Source organism: Meriones unguiculatus, chromosome 6, assembly GCF_030254825.1.
Source record: "Meriones unguiculatus strain TT.TT164.6M chromosome 6, Bangor_MerUng_6.1, whole genome shotgun sequence".
NCBI classification, from domain to species: Eukaryota; Metazoa; Chordata; class Mammalia; order Rodentia; family Muridae; genus Meriones; species Meriones unguiculatus.
This window is the reverse complement of record NC_083354.1, coordinates 54143653-54166199: the sequence shown is the minus strand read 5'-3', so window position 1 is coordinate 54166199 and position 22547 is coordinate 54143653. Positions and strand designations below refer to the sequence as shown.

Below are 22547 nucleotides of genomic sequence, written 5' to 3'. Positions count from 1 at the left end.
CACTAGCACAGAATTTGGAAGAAACCTGAACAAGCAAGCTAGGAAGACAGATGGTGGTGCTGGGAAAGCTTGTTCAATGGCCTTGGCATCTAGAGAAGAATATTACAGCCGAGAAGGGGACAAGGTGATCAAAGCAGGTAAACCAAAGCTCTTAATATTTATTCATTTTATTGTTAACATTATTCATATGAATGATTAAACCAGCCAGAACAAGGAGGATGTGAGCTATATTGCTCATTAAAACACATTACATATTGATGGCTCTTAAACAGATGAATACATTAAAACTTGACACAGGCCAATTTCAGAACTATAACTATGTTATCCTTACTTAAGTACTATCCCAGATACAAGAGAATCCTGTAATGGGCTGTGGTGCAGGCAGTGGCAGAGTGCTTGCCCAGCATCTGAGGACCATGCTCAGTCCCAGAGCAGAAAAGCATCTGACACTCAGGGGCACTGTTTTATATGACACAGACTTGGCTTTATTCTGATAATTAACAGTGAGTCCATCTGCAGATCCTCCCACCTGTCTGTGTTTGAAAGGGGAAAGACAAAGTGTAAGACAAACTCTGAAGGTAGACCCAGTGTGGCGCTGGGCTCCGCACTCAGCACAAGCTCCCCCTCTTCCAGAGCAGCACACTTACGCTTCAGAAACTGCGTCAGGTCTTCAATGAAATGTTTATAAGTACTTGGCTCAGACATACTGTATGTATATTCCAAGGCAGTCAGTGGTTTTGGAAAAACCATTAGTCCTAAAAAGAGATAGGAAGAGTTATTAATGGAAGAAATGTACCTCTTTCCTTACCCTTATTCCTAAAGGGCCATGTGTCCACAGTTATGCTATTATCAACAATTCTGTATTTGGATCTAATTACGAAAGACACCTAACAGAACTCAAATCTTTAGGACTAGTTAGACAATATCAAGTTAGAAACAGACTCTAAATTTGGTTATTTTCAGTTAATTATAACCATCACTACTTACTTTAAGATACACTATTTTACCCTGAGCTGTGTGTGTGTGCACGCACACACATGTACACACACAATCGCATACCAGTGGCTATCAGGTGTCTATCCCTACTTTATCAGTTTCCACCTTATCCTTGACCTGGGGGTCTCTCAGTGAGTCTGGAGCTGGCAGCTTTTCTGCTGAGCTGGCGGTTAACAAGCCTGTACCTTCTTGCTTTCACCCACCTCACTGGAATTACCAGCACAAGTGGCAATGCTTGGCTTCTGCTAGGACATTAGGAACTCAGGTCCTCGTGTTTACACAGTGAGCTCTCTTAGCATTGAGATATCTCTCTGGCTCCTACTTTGAACTTTCTAAACTCCAAATACTATTTTAGAGTTTTGTTGTTGTTTCTATGTTTGCTGCTACGGATTAAGCAACAAAAACAAAAATCAAAAAAACTTGAACATAACAGAATACTAAGACTACAGGTCTGAGCCACTAGAAAGGTGCCCACCTGCTCAGTCTAAGCCCTTCCTTCAAAATACAGCTCTATGGAAACATACAAAAGGCAGTCTACTTTTTTCAGTTAAAGAGTTTCCTTCCATTTTGAACCCTAAAGTAAATAATCTTCCTTCAATAAGCTTTGCTCCAGCACTCAAGTATGTTTCTTATAAACCACAGTGGGATATAATCAGTAATGATTTCATATCATGGAGTTGATGCTCATGCATGTAGAGCAAAGAAAAGGCAAACATACTTGCCTACAAAGAATAATCTGGCTTCTAACTTTAAACATTTCCCATATCTAAAAGCGCTGTGCTAAATACACATGTGTTTATATAGTTAATTATAATTACAGAACTATAGTACAACTGACAGTTTTATATAGCTCAATTTTGAACACACTTTACTGTTTAGATGTCTTATACAATTACAAACAGCTTAGCATTTCTGAAGTAGATCAGACTATGGTTGATAGTAACAAAGTCATGTACAACTTAGATGGCAAAAAAATGAACTTTAAGGGCTGGAGAGATGGCCCAGTGGTTAAGAGCACTGCCTGCTCTTCCAAAGGATCCAGGTTCAATTCCCAGCACCCACATGGCAGCTCACAACTGTCTGTAATGCCAGTTCCACAGCATCTGACACCCTCACGCTAATGCACATAAAATAAAAATTAAATAAATTATATAAAAAAACCTTTAAATTAGTATAGGCAGAGGGCAAAAAAGCATATTAGGTGTAAACAAAAGAAATGATGCAAAAAGAAAAAAAAAAGAGAAACAATTAGAACAAATAATTCTTTAAAAAAAGTTTGGGGAAGCTGGTGTGGTTTGGCTGGTAATACAGCTCAGCAGTCCAGGCAGCAAACAAGCAGAATACAGACTCGGGTCCCTCAGCCTCAGCAATAATCAGCTCAAGCTGGATAATTTTGCTGGGAAGGGCTGTCCTGATCAGCAGCATTCCTGGCTTATACTGGCAACGGCACCTCTCAAGTTCTAATAACCAACAATGATTCCAGACACAACCAAGTGGTCCCTGGAAGACAATGCTGTGGAGAGCAACTGCCCACTTTCCCCACCTGCTGGCCACTCCTTGCTACCCAGATTCTATTCCTCTAGATAGACACTTTCCTGCTTTACTGCTGTCTCTAGAAAATTTCTTTACATTTGGGGAATTCCATGCGTTACTTTCCCTCTCTAACTGTTACCAAGATCAAGTACTCATTCCCTCAGAATCTTTTTATCTCTTACTTATGGAGTTCTTTTTTCACTTTTCCTAATAAATATTTAGTCTGCTGAAAAGGCTAGGATCAGAGTAGGAATTAACTTAGTGCTATAGCACTTGCTAAGTGGGGCTGGATTTGATTTCTAGTATTGCCAAAACAAACACTGCCAGTACCTTGAAGCCAAGGGCCATGTTCAACTACTGAGGCAGAGCTAGCATTCAAAGATTGTTTCAAAAGAATAAAATCAGATGCAGAAAATGTAACCAACATTTTGGGTAAGAGTGTTTTGCTAAAAGTATATTCTCTAGTATAACAGATTTTTATGACAACAGAGACTTAAACAACTTAAAGAATACATTGACTTTATTCTTTAATGATGTAATATCTTCATCACTTTCATACCCATCAATTAAAACTACAAGACATCTATTTTATAACACTAACGGTATATACTTCAAACCAGAGCCAAAAAGTATAACTTACTAAAGGCAGAATAAAAGTGCAATACAGTATTCATGAGACCACTCAAACTCCACTGAAATTCCAACATTCACTTCAGGTTATTCCTGTCAAGGATTCAAGACTTACCAGTAAATGATTTAAGGATCTTTAAACTAACATGTAAATATGAAACAAATCATTCACATTACAAAGATGAAGAAAGTTTAACTTTCTTTATCTGCTGTGATATAAAACTGCTCTGTGGTAAAGACAAACCCAAATTTGTCTAAAAACTATGATAGCTTCAACACAATTACCTGGACTACGAATCTGGTCTCGGTATTTCGGAACCTCATCATTCAGAGTCTGGAGCATCACCCACATTGTGAATGAGAAGAGTGCAGCCAAGAACCCATAAAAAACTAGGTAAAAGAGCAAGATCAGACCTGCAGAAGAAAAGAACATAAGTGAAACGTGGAGAGACACAAGGACTGACCTTTGGCTAAAGAGCAAAACAACTGTTCACTGCACGGCTATAAGCGCATGCTTTGCCATGCACACAGCCGCGTATCCTCATATTAAAAGTACACTAAGTCGCCTAAGCAAGGGGTGCTCTGGCAGGCAACTTCCACCAACCCCATGAGCCCTCCTCTCATTCCATCCTTCCAGCAAAGAACTTTTCACTACTCCTACTTCAGTTCAATTCAGAGCTTTAAAAATTCAGCATATGGGAGAGTTTCTCCCAAAAAGTAGTTCATGCCCTTAAAGCTAAGATGATTTTAGGTAGAACAGCCTCCCCAGACATACTTACATGTTTAAGTGGCAAGTTGGAAAAAAAAAAAAATCCTGCACTATACCTGTATTTCAGACACTTTATACATATTAAAGCTGGATTTTTATTCATTTTTTTTTTTAGCTTTTTTGAGACAAGGTCTTGATATGCAGGTTTTAAAGAGTGAGTTGATTTAAATAACCAAGAACTGTACAGAAAAGAAAAAAATCATAAAGATGATATTCAATAATTTTTGAAACACTGGTTTAGTAGAAGGGCTCATGCAACCATGCAAAGAAAAGAGGACAAGAGCAGAAGCAAGCATCGCACTCCAGGGCACAGCTCTGTAGCCAGGCACAAAGCACCTGTGACAGACTTCAACACCCAAACTTAATCCTCCCACTATAACTGGGAAACACTTGGATCTATCCCCAGCCAATGATTTGTTTTGGGAACACTAAAAATAATCAGTATTTTCCCCTCATCACATACATATAAAGTTCTAACATCAGAAATGACTATCCTCAAAATTTTATGTCAGATTTTGGTTGAAGTCTTTTATTTATATTTAAATGTTTTTTAAAGTGATCGAGATGCTAAGGAAATCCTAAGGAATATTCAACTCTACTGAGGTAAGACCTTATCAGCTTTCCTCCCATCTTAAGAACACATCTGTCGGGGGCTGGAGAGATGGCTCAGAGGTTAAGAGCACTGACTGCTCCTCCAGAGGTCCTGAGTTCAAGTCCCAGCAACCACATGGTGGCTCACAACCATCTATACTGAGATCTGGTGCCCTCTTCTGGCCTGCATGTATTAATAAACATTTATTTAAAAAAAAAAAACACATCTGTCTGCCTGAGTCCCATGCTGGTAGAGACAGGCAGGGACCCTGAGAGGAGGACTCCCACAGAGGCAGATTCACAGGGCTTATGAGTTCCCGTAATAATGAAGATGTGAACCAACTTATTCATCCATACCCCAACAAGCTGATATACAACTTTCTTCTGATTTTCAAAGAACAAGATCCCAAAACAGATTATGCCCAAAGCTAGATACACTTTCTCAACTGCAAGCCTGGAACCCTCCAAAGGGAGACAGACAGTCTAACCGTTAATTCAGACTAGATCCTACCCTTTTCCCAGTTACCAGGATAGAGTGAGAGGACAGAAGGAAGAGAGACAGATGGCACCTTCGGGCAGCATCACTTCCCACCACCCACTGCGGTCCTGCTGCAGAAAAAGAAAAAGAAAGGAAGAAGAAAAAAAAAGGACCAATCTTACTCATGGGGTGCGCATGTGCTACAGGGAGAAAAGAAACAGCACACTGCTGCCAGAAGAGACAGCAAAGTGAGGTGTTCAGATCTAGGTGCTCACAGGAAACAATAAAACCACCTGCAGAGCTGACAGAATCAGTAAATACGTAGCCTAGACTGCTGCCAGAGAAGCTTGTTAGCAAACATGTATGAAACAGAAGGCATAGGAAGAAAAGTGCTTAAAAATCATCTCAAAACGTTCTTACATTTTCAAATTTACAGAAAAAAAACAGTATACATGAAACTTACAAATATGAACAAACAATCCAAAGCTACTTTCTAAAGAATCATTACACAATAAAAAATAAGTGTCAAAACTTCACATAAAGAGTTGGATTAATAAAACACATATATAAATTAGGGCTGGGGATAAAGCAGCCCACAGAGTGCTTGGCTAACATGTACAAAGCCCTGGGCTCCAGCCCCAGCACCATATACTTTCGATATGGTGGCCCATGCTTATAATTCAAGGTCATCCTTGGCTACACCAGTCAGAACCAACCTAGGACAGAGACTGACTTAAAACATTCCACACCCCACTTTGTTCTACTCAATGAGTTATTTTTAGTGCTAATTAGCCAAAACCCAAACCTAGCACTTAAAAATTAAAGCTAACCTCTTATAAATACCATCTAAGACTCCTCTTCTCTGGGAAAAAAAAAAAAAAAACAGCAGAAAAATAAAAACTTAAGTTGTAACTTGCTCTTCCCACTTCAGGACAGCTTTGTAGTGGTGGTTCAGTTCAGCCTACAGATGGGCTGAGTTCAATGAGGGAGGTCTACCTAGAGCATCTAAATCAGTTAATGGGCACCTTGTGGAACCTTTGCAGAGTGCTCTCTGCTTGGTCTACTTAAAACAGCAGCAAACAATAAACAACTATTATATCACATTACTGAGAAACACTCACTGGTTTAAAATCCTTCAAGAGATTTTAAGCCATGATCCAACGGAAGAAACTAACCCTGTTGAATATAGTGGTTCACACCTAGGAGACTAAAGCACGGCTGCATGTGAACACTACATACACACAGCAAAATACTCCCTCAAGAACACCAATCAAACCATCACCAACAACACTCAACAACCAAAAGAAACGAACTTAAACACTCTGAAGAAATGGAGCTCAGCAGTTAAGACTTGTTGCTCCTGTAAAAGATCCATGTTCAAGTCACAACACCTACATGGGTGGTTCACAGACATCCTTAACTCAGATTCTAGGAAATACCGTGCCCTCTTCTGCCCTTGAAGGGCACCAGGCAAGCTTGTGGAGAACTATCACAGCCAGGCACAGTGACTCACACCTACCATCTCAGCACAAGGAGGCTGGAGCAGGAGGCTAGGCACAGAATGGAGGCCAGCCTACAGAGTGAGTTCTAGGACAACCAAGGTTACTTAGCAGGGCCCTGCCAAAAAGGAGGAAAGAAAGGGTAACGTTTATTACTGAACAGCATTCTCTGTAAAAGTCACTCTGACTATACAGTAGCCCCCCAATGCTACCTTCTAAGGCCTGCTGATTCTACTCTGGGGTCTATGTATGTACAACTAGAAATCTAGCCCTCTTCAATGGCCACTGACTCTCTCTTGATTTTCCTTTTTCTCCTGTCATACGGGCAATGGAGTCTAGGACCTCCAGTACTTAACCACCAGGCTAATCTTTCATTCATTTTCTTGATAAGCCCAATTTTCAAACAGCCCCTCCCTTATTCCTGATGAAGAGACAGAGCTGGAACAGAGGTCTAGCTGGAGAGAGCCAGTGAGGCCGGGGGGGGGGGGGTGGCGCGGGTGGGGGTGGCTGTAAACATGGGTCTCACTAGAGACTCTAACCTGGCTCTAATCCTGGCTCGACAGGATACTATGATCTTGTACTAGTGTCTTGACCTCTGCTCCTACCCTCACATCCAGCATAAAGAAGTTAATAGCAGCGTTTATTTTACAGAAAGGAAAAATCAGAAAGGCAAGGAACTTGTTTTTACATTCTTTTTTACTGTTGTGTGCATGTATCAAAACACATCTGTGACAGGCAGAATAACTTCTAGAAGTCTGTCCTCTTATCCAGCATGTGGGTCTCAGGTTCAAACTTAGGGGATGCTTTTAGCTGTTGATAGTTGATAAGATAAAAACAAAAGTCCTGAGAGAGGAAAAAGGCCAACAACTAGAAACATTTTTGGAATGGAACTGCAATGAGACTTCAGAGCAAACAGGCTTCAACTGCATCTACTCCCCCAAAAAGTTGCTTACTTGAGGTCTAGTTCATGTGTTATCTATACAACTAAGAAGCAAGAAATCTGGCCAATATTTATTACCCTGTATCACCAAAGAAACAGAGAAACCGGTTCCGTCCTGCCACTCTGGCTCAGCTCCAAGTGTAAATTTAGTCCTGCCACCAAGAGGATCCAGACATCAGGCCCTCCACCGGAATGCCTCCTGCTGTCTTACAAGCACTTTGCTCCTCAGCCCTCAGCTTCCATCCCTCACTTAGAAAACCCCTCAGAACTGAGGACAGCTGTACTTGGAATTCTGAGTCATAAAGGAAACACACAGGCCATGGTCCATGAGAGATGCAGTGTTTCTATCAGGTCCCTTGGGTTAGGGCAAGCATCCAGCACATCTGTTCCATACTTTGGGGACCACTGGCTTGTACTGGGGTCTCCTCTTTTAGTGAGGCTTGAGTGAATCCTAAACTGTGGGACTGTTTACTACTTCTTCCTTCCCCTAGAAGTCCCTAAGCTATCAGGACTTGGGTGGTCTTTCAAGGAACCAAGCCTTCATTCTGGAGCCAGGGACCTAACTTAATTCCTTCATCAGCATAACAAAGATTATCTCCCAGAAAATACCAGGGTTTTAAGGCTCAAGTCAGAAAACTGGGATAAAAGCAAGTTTTTCAACATACACCACCAACCTCATCAAAACCTGGATATGCACTGCCTGCGGTGCCAGCATCTAGAAGACTGCCAAGTATGGCAGTGGAGGCTCAAAAAGACAAAACCAAAATAAAAGCAGCCTTGGGCACACACCCTCTGCACATTTTGAGCCTTGTAATTTGATTCACTACTTTGTAAATGTTCTAGTTACCACAGGACACGAAAGACAGCCTCTCTTCACATGATTCTGTGACCAGAAACTTTTACTTGGTAAATAATCATTCTGGCCAGGTGTGGTGGTTCATGCCTGTAATCCTAACATGGGAGGAGGGAGGGGAAAAGGACAGGGGCAGAGGCAGGCGGATCTGTGAGCCAGCCTGGTCTACAAAGTGAGTCCAGGACAGCCAAGCCTATACAGAGAAAACCTGCATCAAAAAAAACCAAACCAAACCAAAAATCATTGCTTATAGTTTTATATTTTTTAAGGCAGAGGCAGGTATTCTTTTATTAATCTTTTATTCTGAGTTTCATACCTGTATGCATTGTGTCCTACCCATTTCCTCCCCCATGTACCCCATTTCATTGTAGTACACCCTGCTGGAATGCTGACCAATGGTCTTGTGAGGTTTTGTGCAAGCTATTAGACTTTAAACAATAAAAATTTTTAAAGTTTAAAAAACTAAAATTAAAACAAATATGTTACTGGATATGGTTCATCACTTATATTCAGATATACTCTGTAGTTCCAGGATGTCCAGATTTATGCAATCTCTACCATAATTCATTTTAGAATATTTTCAACAAAATATATCCTGCCCCTCCACACTCATCTTTCTTTATCCTCTATTCCACCAGGCCCCTGCAATCACTAATCTACTGCATACATTTTTTTGTATAAATTTACCTATTTTCTGAAAATGTCACATAAACAGAACCAACTTCTTTCAGGTTCACCTAAATCTAAACATGTACACTTTGCCCTTTTTTTGTGGCTATTATTCCATTCTACTGAAATACGCCTCACTGACCTTTGACCTACCATTACAAGCTATATTCAAGCTATGCTAGAATATTCCCTCATAATGTGCTGGGTATCACTATTTCATTTCTCTCAGATCTCTCTCTCTCTCTCTCTCTCTCTATATATATATATATATATACACACACACACACACACACACACACACTTAAGTCGAACTGCTGGGTCATATGTACCTCTATACTTAGTAAGCTCTCTGTCCCCACTGTTAGGGATCAAACCAAGGGCCCTATTGCGCTAGCAAGCACTGTACCTGAGCTATACCTTTAGTCCTGTTTAGCATTTTGATTTACTGATTTGCAGTGCTAGGGAAAGATGTTAAGGTCTCGTGCATGCTGGATTACATGAAACCCCAACTCAAGAGAAGAGACAAAGCGATACGGCTAGCTAGGAACCTCCATGACTTTGTGGGTCCTTCTTGCTTTGTGTATTTATATGAATATATACATAACCCAGCACTTGCCTTTAATTCCAACACTAGGAAGGCAGAGGCTGAAGGATCTCTGTGAGTTTGAGGACATCCTGATCTTCAAAGTGAGTCCAGGACAGCTAGGGGCTGTTATACAGAGAAACCCTGTCTGGAAACAAACAAACAAAAAACAAAAAACAAAACAAGAAAACCTTTAATCTGTACTGAATCAAACATCAATAAAAGTTTAGAAAATGGTCTCTTGAAATAAACATTGCAAGCTGGGTATGGTGGTGGCACACCTTCAGTCCCAGTGTTCAGGGAGGCAGAGGCAGGTGGATCTCTGTGAGTTTGAGGACAGCCTTGTCTACAGAGTGAGTTCCAGGACAGCTAAGTCTACACAGCCCTGTCTTGAAAAACCAAAAAAATAAAAGTAAAACCATTGAGCTAAAGTACATTTAAAAAAAAAAAAAAAAAAAAAAACTGGCCTGTAGACATAGCTCAATGGCAAAGCATTTGCTTAGTGTGCCCTGGGTTCAATACCACTATCATTAAGCAACACACAAAAAGGACTGGTAGGGTAGGCCAGCAGGGAAAAGGCACCCACCAAGTCTGACCACTGACGGTCAATCCCCAAAACCTGTATGGTGGAGTTAGAGAATCGACGCCTCTCGCCTCTCACCTCCACAGGCATTCTGGTACATAAGCACCTTCCCACAGAGTAAACACATGTAATAAAAACGAGACAAACACTGTAAAATACTGACATAGTAGAAAATCAAAACAATGTAGTCAAATCACAAACCAAAGTAAAAGCTGTAGTTTAAATGTCTTCCTTAGAGCCAGTTCAGCATGTACTACTTTCCAGATGACCCAGTTTGAATTGCCAGCACCCACAACAGTAAGTCACAACCACTTGCAACTCAACTCCAGGAGTACTTGACACCTGTGACCTGTGCTGGCAACTACCCTCATGCTTATTCCTACCCCACACACATTAAAAATGATTAAAAAAAATTTTTTTTAAATGTACTGACTAAAAAAGTAAGAGGAACAAATGCTAAGTTTTTAGTTAGTTGAAGAGTAACTGGATTGGGAACGTTATAGCTTAATTGGTGGAGTGCCTGAATAGCATGCTCAGGGCTCAATTCCTAGCACAGCATGAAACGAGGTGTGGTGGCAGGGGCCTGTAATGCAGCAGGTGAAGGCAGGAGGATGATGAAATTTCAGCTCCAGACAGCCTGGGCTATAAGACCATGCTTAGGGTAAAAAGTAAGATACAAATCATTAGTTAATATTTAAGGTAGAAACACAGGAGTAAAGCCTGAGATACACATGAAATCTTGTTTCAAAAACACCTGAAAGAGAAGCAAGAAAAAAAGAGCAGCAGTTATGAGCACTGGCACCCACATGGTAGCTCCAATGGCAGCTTCTGGCCTGTCTGGGCACCAGGCGCATACATGATGTATATAAATGCATACAGGTGAGCATGATGGCAAGCCCATCTTATCACTTGGTGGGCAGAGACCAACAAACTGAGTTTGGGGCCCAGCCTGGTCTGCATCGCCAGTTCCAGGCCAGCCAGTGCGACTCTTTCAAACCAACAGTGGGGATAGAGGTTAGTAGCACTATAAGAGTACTTCTAACAGTAGCTAGAATGCACAACTCCTTAAGTTTAATTTTCAATAATGAACACACACAAACTAAACTAAAAAATAGATTCAAATATTTAAATAGAATAAAGAAAAGCACAAATAGCTTAAAAAAATAATGTACAAAAATAATAGCAACAAAACAGTTGTGAGGCAGCTCAAACCTCCAGCATGCATGTAAAAAGCAGGGTGCCTATAATCTCAGCAATGGAAGCAGACAGGCAGACACCCAGAGTTCACTGGCCAGTCGGCCAGCCAGCCTACCTGGCCAAAATATGAGCTTCTTCACAGACTTCATCTCAGGCCTTAAGGAAGGGGCAGATAACAAAAGAAGACACCCAACATTCTGCTCTAGCTTCCCAATGCACGCACAGGAGAACGCACGCTCACGCTCACATGCACGCATGCAAGAGCTGCTGCAAGAGTCATGCGGTCTGAAACCCCAGCTTTGTGTATACAGAGCCAGGCAAAACCCTGGGGCTCACTGGCTAGCTATATCTACTTGTTGAGCTCCAGGCCAGTCAGACTGGCTCACAAGAAACAGGATGGGGACCGGGAAGATGGCTCAGTGGGTAAAACGCTTGCTTAAAAACAAAAACAAAAAACCTCTAACCTTCACATGCAGAACACAAATATTAAAAAAATGTAGAAAGCACAAATCTACAAATCTCTACACTACAGAATTTCATGGAATTATTCAAAGGAATTAAACAAATTTATATATACTGACATTGAAACATAGGTAAGACATAGTAAAATAGGAAAAAAAAAAAAGAAGCTGGGCATGGTGGTACATGACTGTAATCCCAGTACTCAGGCAGAGGCAGGTGGACTGCTGTGAGTTCGAGGCCAGCCTGGTCTACAAAGTTAGCCCAAGGCTAACAATCCAAGGTTACACAGACAAACCCTGTCTCAGGGAAAGAAAAAAAAAAAAAAAAAAAAACCCATAAAGAAAGAAAGAAACAAAACAACAAACCCAAACTACCTCTTCATATAAAAATAGAAAATAAAGGGCAGATTAAAACAAACAAAAATTTCTTTAGAAAACAGACTGGTGAATGCATTTCAATCAGCATTATTTAACAAATGCACATGCAAGATGAATGAAATTTAACAGTAAACATCCAGAAACCCAGACAGTCTACAATAACTTTTACCTTCCTGTATATGGTTTCTGAATGCAGTTCAAATAGCAGGTGTCAATGTCCTTCATCCCCAAACAATTCAGCACCCTACTAGCTAAAGCTGAGGGGGAAGTTTACATTCAAGAAAATACATAAGCCTCCAAAAGACCATTATATTTGACAAAACATGTCTATATGATCCCAACTCCTATTGAAGACATACCTTCCCAATGATCTCTATGCCCACTGCTCTAGATGCAGCCACCACTCTGGACACTTTTACAACACACAAATGAAATCATCTAGTATGCACTTTCTTCAGTGAAGCTTTCTTTCCCAATCAAATAGTGAGTTTTCCTTTGGTTTGCTTTTGGTTTTTGGACAGGGTTTCTCTGCATAGCCCTGGCTGTCCTGGAACTTGCTCTGTAGACCACACAAGCCTGGAACTCAGAGATCTGCCTGCCTCCGCCTCCTGCCTGCTGAGATAAAAGGCATTCATGTTTTTGCTTTTTTATACAAGGTCCCATGGTGTGGCTCTGGATGGCCTGGAAGTCCCTAGGTATACCAGGCTAGCTTCAAACTGCCAACTCCTGGGATCAAAGGCATGTGCCACCACACACAGTTAGCATCCATGTTTTCTACACCCTTAACACATTTCTTCTTACAGCGGAGTTGTATTCCACTGTGCAGACAGACCAGTTTTGTTTGTCTATTCTCCTACTGATGGACACCTGGGCTGTTTTCAGTTCAGAGCTATTATGAATAGAACTACTATGCACATTCTTGTACAAGTGTTTTTGTGGACATGTTTTCATTTCTCTTGGGTAAACACACAGGAGAACTGCTGTTATAAGAAGCTGCCAGACTTCTACCCAAAATAGATACATCAAGTATCACATGTTTAAAAGCACTAACACAGTTGCCCAGAGAAGCTGATGTGAGCAATGGATCTACTGATTATGGACAACTGTAAAACTGCAAACAATTTTGTCATTTCTGTTACGTGAGAGTAGAAAACAGAGTCTGCATGCCATTCAAGATTTCGTCTTTCCTTCCTTGCCTTCTTCTGCGGACAGAGTTGAGATAGTCTCATGCAGCCCAGGCTGGCCTCAAACTCTGCTCTGTTGCAAAAGATGGTCTTGAACTTCTGGTTCTCCTGCTTCCATCTCCCAATTCCTAGGATTACACTACTGAGCCAGGTCCACTTCAGTATTTCCCGAGTCAGTCTACAATGACTATTGACTTTAATGACTGTAGCCAACAGCTGCAACTCCTTTTCGAAATCAAATACTGAGAGGCAGATTGGCCTACACAAACTGTCATTCACATGGAGCAGCAGTTAAATTACAACAGGCATCATGTAGCCACTAAACCTAAAATACTCATCTGGTCCTTCAAGGTTTGCTCTTTTCTAGCCGAAAGCATTTAGACAGGCTTCATATAGTGATATCTAAAATTACATACACTTGTAAGAGAAACTAAGGCCAAGAGATTAAAAAAAAAAAAAAAATCTAAGCTTAGATACAGATGTGGAACTGGAAAATTCAGTTTTCTGTATTCTGTCCCAGTCTGATCATCATGTCAGCGAACATTCTCAGAGACATTAAATAGCATATGTGTGCCCAGATTCACCTTTATTACGATACTGTAAAGTTCACAGTCAGTGCAGAGCGGAGTTTACTTGAGCACATGGTAATGTGGCTGACTGAGTTACACTTTAGTGAAAAGAACTCCCCAAGACCTTCAGCGCACAGTTCAAGTACGGAACTCAATACTTTCAATTTACTTCAAGGGCTAAATGAATCACAAGCTGAAACTCTGTTCATTCAAAAACAAAAAACAAAACAAAAAACAAACCTGAACCGAAACAAAACTAAGTGCTGCCTACACACTAGAGGCTGTAGGGATATAAATACAGGTGTAAAACCTGCATTATGGAACACACACCAGGTCCAGATACTAAAAGAAGTAAGCGGTATTATTTTCATTTATCAGAGCACACAGGCTTGTGCAGATCTGACATGCAAAAGAAGCGTCACAAACGGGCTATCTAATATGCAGAGAATGAACAGCATAGGGAAAGTAGTAAGCTGGCCACCTCAGACCAGAAGCACCATACCATCAAGTTGGCTACTACATGGGGCATGTGATGGGAAGGGAGTAAGATAGGAAAGGCAGGATATAGGGCTGAGCACTTACCTCTAATAAAGAAGGAATAGCATGGTACCTAGAACTTCCTGGTGCTGGGAGTACAAGTGAAGCCGCAGCTTGAAAAGAATCTGGTAGCAGTAAGGCCACGCTGATTTAGATCACAATGATCGCAGTTAACTGCTTAGAGCTTTCTGAACATGCACCACAGTTGGGTTTGTTGCTGATTTTTGCTTATTTTTCTCATTCCTTAAGCACTGAACATTAACCTAGGGATACTAGTAAAATTACTAGGCAAGCATTCTACCACTAGGCCATAAATCCCCCAATAAAGTAGCAGACAGAAGTTGGAAAACTTCTACTTGAACTAGAATTACTTGAAAAACTATAAATTTTGGGGGTACACAGTTTGCATAACTCCTCAAAATTGAGGACAGGTGAGTGATACATCAGCTCCACCGATGACTAACTTTAAAAACTTAAGTAAGTACAAAGAAGGCTCTTAAGCTAGAGAAGGTGCCCACCTATTAAACAAAGCCCCATTAAATTTCAGATCGATAACCTGGAGTAGAGGAGACTTATGAAAGTCAGCAGAAGCTGAGGACAAAGCAGGAGACCTTGATAATAACCCTGTTTCTATACCTTTTATCAGCTACATAGCCCAACTCTTCTCTTCAAGAGTAAGTGGTGATTTACGCCTATAGTCCTGGCATTTGGGAAGTAAAGGCAGATAAAGGTTTGAGAATAGCCTGAGCTATATGAGGCCTTGCCTCAAAAACAAAGAGGTAAGTGAAACAATCTCCTAAGAGCCCCCTCTTACCACAGTGATAGCCCAACTTAGGGCTCAGCCACTAAGCTATACCCTCAGCTCTAAGGTTTTTGTTTTTAACACTGAAGTTCTATGAAAACCCACCAGTACTGTAGAAATAAGAGAAAAAATGCCCAAACAATGGTAGTACAATTTTACTGTGGGATATCAAAACATTCAACATTGAGAATATTAGGTTCACAGCACCTGTAATCCAGCTCCAGGGATCCAACTTTTAGCCTCTGCACCCATAAGAACAATCTCCTCCCTCTCCCGCCCCCTCTCTCCCTCTCTCAAATAAATCTTTACAAGGAGCCAACAAGATATCTCAGAGGCAAAGATTGATAAACTGAGTTCCACCCCCAGGACCCTCATGGTGGAAAGACAGTTGTCCTCTGACCTTCATGATGTCCATGGTAGTACACACATCCGAGCATGTCCACAAGCATGCATACCCATACCCATTCAGGTAACAAATACAAAAACAAATAAATGAGCTAGTTTACAGCAGGGCTAGGAGTGCAGTTTTGAAGAAGAGTGTTCAAAGCCCTGGGCTTTGTACACTGGATATTCAGCACTGGAAGGGGGTAGGCTGGGGAGCCAGCAAACAGTCTGGTTTAATTAGCAGCATACACAGGGCCGAAAGCCAGGGAAGAAGTTATGGGGTGTTATGGAGTGTGGGTAGAGTGCTTGTTTAGCAAGTACAAGGCCATTGGTCCTCAGCTCTGGCAGGTGGGTGATGACCCACACAAGGCAACTAGAGGGGTCAGCAGATACACAAGAACATTTAACCTGGTCTGGGAGGTTAACTTGTCTGGAAAGTGCTTAGTTCGTTCCCCTTGGAGACTAGGCTACCTGAGCTGGCATCTAGGTAGCCATCCCAGGATATGGTAAAGGGGCTGGATGGAGAGAACTACTGGGAACATTAAAGAGGTGCTAGGGGAGAAATGAGCCAGAAGATGACCGTAAGAAATCAACTACATAAATGGTAAAAGAAAAAGCTGGACACGTTCATTCACACCTGCAAGCCTAGCACTCTGGAAGTCAAGGCAGCAAGACTGCCACGAGCTCAAGTCTTCACAGTAAAACTGTCTTTAAAAAGCAAGAGGACTTAGTGAGCAAGAGCACCTGCTACCAAGCCCGATGACCTGAGTTTGATCCCTGAAACGCACATGGTAGAAGAGAACTGACTCTAACAAGTTGTCTTGTGTCCAGTACATATGCACTATTGAAATATTCACATGCGCACACATACTAAAACATAATTTAAAAAATAAGAAAAATTAATGACGATAGACATGAATACTTAATATATTTTAAGCTTTGAAAACACAAATTAAGTCATTCTCCTTAATCATAGAATGACAAAATCAGTTATCTTTATTTTAGATATTACAGGTTTTAGATTTTAATTTACGTATAGGGTACCAAGCACACACAGGGTACATAGACATGCATGCAGGCAAAATACACATAATCTAAATTTTGAAAAAAATAGTAAACATTAAAAAAAAACAGTAAATTTTTTTTCTATTCTATTATCAGTGTTTAAATAACTAGTCCTTCATCTATAATGATAAAACACAGCAAAATTGTTACTGTAGGCAGGCCTTTGCTTTGTTTTTCTGAGACAGGGTCTTACTATGGCACCCTGGTTGTCCTTGAATTCAGTATGCAAACTAGGCTGGCCTGAACTTGTAGCAATCCTCCTGCTTCTACAATTCCATCCCCAAGTGATGGAATTAAAGGTGTGGGTCACCAAGCTGACCTATAAACAAGCTTTAAAATAAGATTAAGTAAGTAAATAAATAAATGTATGCCACCCTTTAGTACAAGTTTAATTCTGATAGAAATTTCAGAAATTTTTGGGGAGAAATCAACCTTTGGGGAGGCAGGGAGAAATCAAACGAACCATTTTGGGAGTGAGGTTCTTTAACAAAATTAAAACACATATGACCAACTGTTACAATGGTTCCTATGACCTCCTTCCCTCCCATCCACATGTCTGCTACTGCCTGCACAGTTTAGGAGTGCTGTCGTAGTCCTGCTGGGTAACCAGCCATGCTTTGGGGCTGCCCCTCCCCCACTGTCACTAAGTCACCTGCATACATCATAAGTCTTGTACTTTTTCAAAAGTGCCCGTACTTGCAGAGTTTCACAAATGTCCTACTTACTGGGCAAAGACCAACAGCTTACAAGCTACATAACAGTGGAATGATAAACACTTGCCTTGTCCTCTGCACCTAACATGAGATGGAATCAATTCTCCTGAGCAGAGCATTTGCTACGGCATGACCCTGAATGGAAGCAAGTGACTGCCAAAATGGCACTTCATGGGACTACAATGAAGAAAAGACACACCAAGATACAGTCAGCTATTAGTTATGGGCTAGAATTTATTTGACTATGCTTAGAAATCAGAATCTTGAATTGTAAGTCAATATTGACCTACAATGTTTATCAGTAAGACAACCTAGTTAAGATAATGAACTCCAAAGAACCCAAGTGTTTATCTTTAATGATACCACGCTGTGGCATAGATTACAAAAACAAAATTCACCTAGGATTCTATCCTCTCACTGAGTCACCCAGTGAATTTTCTCACCTATGTTTTGTGTATAATTCCTGCTGGAAACATTTCTTATATCATAGTTATTTGCCACCTGATGTAAATTTTATTTTTTATATAGTATATTTATAGACACAAAATACAGAATAAGGAACAATACTTGTCCTCTTAGATACATTTTTGCTATTACATTCCATCATTTAAGTGCTAACTGTAAGCCAGATGTGGCAGCAAATGCCAATAATCTTAGCACTCACAAGTGGAGGTGGGAGAACTTGAGTTTGAAGCCAGATGGAGGCAAAACCACCAAACAAAATTTAACAGCAATACATGGCACACTGCCTACCTTAATACCTCAAGATATCCAAACCTTACTACATTGGCTCTAATTGTATTTAACACACGGGCTTTTTTAATGTTTGCAAAACTATCCATTAGGCACTTTAAATTTTTGTTCTGGCAAATAAGTATTCTGGCAAATACTTATTTCTGGTATGTGCTTACTGTTCAGTTTGAGAAAATAACTCTAGGTGTACTTCAATCCCAAACTGCCTCTGCTTTACAGGGCTGTTAGGAAACCAAGTGAGGTTCATGTAGGCATTCTGACAGTACTGTAACCCAGTGTGCAATATTACCAAATAAATATACAGAGCAGAAGCTGCTCAAGAGCTTCAGACAGCTGTTTTAAATATGGTAATGTGATGCAACGAGGAGAATTTTCACTTTCTAAAATGTTTACAGCAAAATTACTTTTTAAATATAAGATTTTTAAAGTATCTAGTGTACTTAAAGGGAAAAAACCTCAGATCAAGATGGAACATACTGCAGACCTCAGCATCATAAAACCAGAAAATGTGGGCATCTTTATAAAAATCTCAGGAGACCTTTATACAAAACAGACTAAGTAACTTACGAAGTTAAAAAACATGGTGTAACTTTTAATTACCACCTACATTAAATTTATGATGGAGGAGTGGGGGCACAACTAGAAATAAATATTTGCCCATATAGTTTTTTTTTTCCAGAGGAGGGAGGAGGGCTATTACCAGAAAATATAAAAACAATCACAAAGTTAAGAATAGCTTCAGTGAAGCTGAAGGTGAAACACCATTTACACCCTTGCTGGTGGGAATATACTGACAAATTTCCAGGAAGGCACCATTACAACATGCTTTCAAACTCTAAAAGAGGTTTATATGAATAGTCTAGAAATCTTACCAAAACAAATAGATCCCAAGGAGATAAATTTAGAAAAATGTACATACAAAGGAGAAGGGGATAAAGGACCAGTACATATACTAACGAAGGGGACAACAGGATATTTATACAATGGGACACTGATTGAGTAAAAATATTAATAAAAATGGGGATATAGAGCTTTAGTATCATGGGATGGGTTTACAACACACTTAGAAGATTATATGGTTATGATCTCTTCTATGTTAAAAAAAGGAAGAGAAGAATTAACATCATACAAATTGCAGAAAGACATACCAAAATGTTAACAGTGGATCAGGCAGCTGCCTCATACAGGGCCTTACTGGCTTTAGGTAAAAAGCAGGGAGCCCCACAGGCACATAGGTGTCCAAACAGATGTTGAGTCTGAGTGTAGATGTCCTTCTCCACAAGAACCAACATGTCTAGAGACAGCCTTGAAGGCTGAGAATGGAGTTAACCCTCCTCTCGCCCACATGACCTTGTGCTGGCCATGCCATTCTGCACAGGCTTATGGTTACTACAATAAACTCAAAATTTACTACTTGAGCAGAAGGGTAATAATTACTGACTCTGGTTTTGTGTTTTTAAGACCTGGTTTTGCTATGTAGCCTTGGCTGTCCTGGACCAGCTTTGTAAACCAGACTGGCCTTGGACTCGAGATCCACCTGCCTCTGCCTCCCTGAGTGCTGGGATTACAGGCATGCGCCACTGATAAACTATCTTTTTAAAATGCTGATTCTGTAAAGAGGTCTTGCCTAATTCTTCCAAAGCTAACCCAACTTTATGTTCCACTATAACCCTTACTCATACTTTGCACAATTCTGAGATATTCTGTATAAGTTATTTATTTAAATGCATATTACCAAGGAAATCCTAAAACAAAGACTAAAACAGCACTGTCTGAGAGGCCATGATGTCCACTCATGTAAGTGACTGAGAGGACTACCACGACTGGGCGACAGTGAGGTCCTGCAAGGAGAAGCCCTAACAAAGTGAAGATCTGAAGTGCTGAAATGAAAAGGCAGAGAGAAAGGCAAAAAGGAACCTACAAAAACCAATCTCTCTCTCCACCACTCAAAAATCTCTTCAGTTAAAAAGTGCACTCTGGAAACAAGCAACTATCATCACTCTTCTCCGTTGAACTCTGGGTGGAAGATTTATTTCTTCATCACACAGTGAGCTCCCAAGAAAAGACAGCAATTTAAATAAAAACTGTACATGATTACTGGGCAGTTAGGCAAGGCATCTGTAAGATAATACAACCACTGGACTGGGATTAAAGGAGACTGGGCTCTTTTCTTGGCCCCGTGGAATATGTAATTTTACACAGGCAAAATCACAACCTCCGGGTCTCATTTTCTTCATTTCTTAAGTAGAGTTTGGAAATAAAAAGGGAAAAAAGAAAAAAAAAAAATTCCAGGGCCCCTTTTGGCCTGTGACAGAACGTCAAGTTGCCTTAAACCCTGGAGCTCACTTCAGTCAGCAAGTTATTTTCTGAGCCATAGTTCATTTCACGGTCTTCACGCTTCTCTTAAAAAATACCATGCCATTCTCCGCTTAGAAATCTATTCTTTTTTAGAATTCTTTAAAAAAAAAAAAAAAGTGTCTAGATAAACTAACAAGACACTCTTTAAAAAAAAAAAAGGATTTCAAAAGGTAAAACTGTTTAAGAATAAAGGCAGTAAGTGGAATACACTTGTCCACCTTCATTAACATTCTCTGAACAGAAAAAGGCCCCCAGAAGACGGATTCACTATTTCTTTCTAAAACAACTGAGTTCGAGCAGAGAAAAGCTGCTAGCCCTCAACCATCACTCGGATGTTTGGAAGGCGCGGGGTGGGGGCTGCTCAGGACTGCCTCTCCCCAAAGCAAAATCTGCAAGGCAGAAAAGCGCTGCCATCTCCTCTCCGGGCCGGCCCTTCCCGGTCGGAATTCAACTGCAATTTTTCGCGGACAATGTGGCCCCAGGGATCAGCTCCCCCCGTCACACGTCCCCGCAACCCACACAGACCCGGCGCCTGCCCTCACCCTCCCCGGGCGCCCGGGCTGCAGCAGCGCCGCCGGGTCACAAGCTAGCGGGGCAGTGGAAATTTCCTCTCCCCAGGCAGGCGAGGGGCAGGTCCGGCTTCCCCGGGCCGCGGAGGCCCGGGCCTCCAGGGCGCGCGCCCCACAAAGGAGGCCCCGCCGCGGCCCCGGCCGGCGGGTCCCGCTTCCGGCGCCGCCGGCGGCGGGAACCGGCAGCACGTGCGCCCCGCTCGGGCCGGGGGAGGCTGGCGCCCGGCCCGGCCGCGGGGCCGCCGGCAATGAATGGGGCCGTCCTCCGCGCCGCCCGCCCCGCCGCGCGCTCACCCCAGCTCTTGGAGGTGCGCCCCAGGAACTCTCCGCTGGCAGGGTTGTAGACGAACCGCTTCCAGTCGGCCAGGCTCTGGTGGAAGGACTTCTTCTCAGTCTTCGTCATGGTGGGCGTGCGGAAGGTGAGGGGGACGGAGGCCTCGGGGCTGGAGGCGACGAGGGGCTCGGCGGCGCGTCCTGGCGACGGCGGCGGCGGCGCAGCCCGGCGACGGCGGGCGGAGGACGGCTCGGCCGCGGACAACTCTCCGTTACGAGACCGCTAGAGCCGACTGCGCCGCGCCGCGCCGGGCGGCCACTGGGACCGCGGGAGCCTGACGTCTCCGGCCGCCGCAGCCAATCCCCGCGCCGCTGGCGCGCACCGCCGCCGCTGCCTCCCCGCCCGGCTGGGCGCGGCCCGCAGGCCCAGAGCCGCCCGGGTGGCCCCGCCCCCGACACACACGCCACGCCCAGGTCTCCAAGTCACGCCCATGACGCCAGGGCCACGCCCTCAGCCGGGCTCCGCCCCAGCCGGGCTCCTTGCGCCCGTGGCCCCCGCCCAGGTGCGAGGAAGCCAGCGCGGCGGGGGGCTCCGGGCGGAAGTCTGGAGGTCGCGGAGAGGGGTGGTGGTGGAGGAAGGTGAGCGTAGGGGGCTGCAGCGCTCTCCGCGAGCCCTGGCGGGGCTCGGGCGGCCGACGACACACCCGTCCAAGCCTGGAGGGCGTCCCCAGCCCAGGAGCCTCCTTGCAAACCACCGCAGCCCCTTCTCCTCGGGGCTCTGTGACGTCGCTAACAGGCACCTGCGGCAAGGCTTGGCAGCATTTGTAGCGTCCAGTGTGGACTGGCTGCAGTGGGCTGCCTGATCCGGGGCATCTGTCCCGGCAATTTTATCCTAAGTATGCTATTACTAACCAAATGGAACACCATATACTTTTTCTCCAGATCCGGTTGAGCATATCGATTACATCAATATAAATGTTTTCCCAAGATTCCTGTCCACTAAAAGACGCCTTGCTTTTTCTTTTTTCTTTTTTTTTTTTAACTACGATACTTGATGGAATATAAATGCTTGAAACACTTTGGTGGTGTTTTGCCACTGGCGGCCACTACGCCCGGGCGGAGCGGAGAATGAATGCAGGCAGCATTCTACAGGAGATGGAGCTGAAGAGCAAAGTGCTCT

The 22547-nt window shown here is 42.6% G+C and overlaps 1 protein-coding gene across 4 annotated transcripts in view; it reads right to left on the bottom strand.

Moving 5' to 3' along the window:
- The window catches only part of Atp1b3 (ATPase Na+/K+ transporting subunit beta 3), a 31864-nt gene extending 10191 nt beyond the window's left edge, over positions 1-21673 (bottom strand). The window contains exons 1-4 of one of the 4 annotated variants that reach the window (XM_060385471.1): positions 21389-21428; positions 5046-5125; positions 3445-3573; positions 648-755 (exon numbers count right to left, since the gene is read on the bottom strand). In XM_060385471.1, coding sequence (XP_060241454.1) covers positions 648-755; positions 3445-3511 — 175 coding nt within the window. In that variant the 5' untranslated portion in view covers positions 3512-3573; positions 5046-5125; positions 21389-21428. Of the gene's footprint in view, positions 1-647; positions 756-3444; positions 3574-5030; positions 5129-21388 lie in introns of those variants that run through there. The other 3 variants (XM_021648435.2, XM_060385472.1, XM_060385473.1) reach the window with 3 other exon arrangements.
- Positions 21674-22547: the final 874 nt, after the last annotated feature.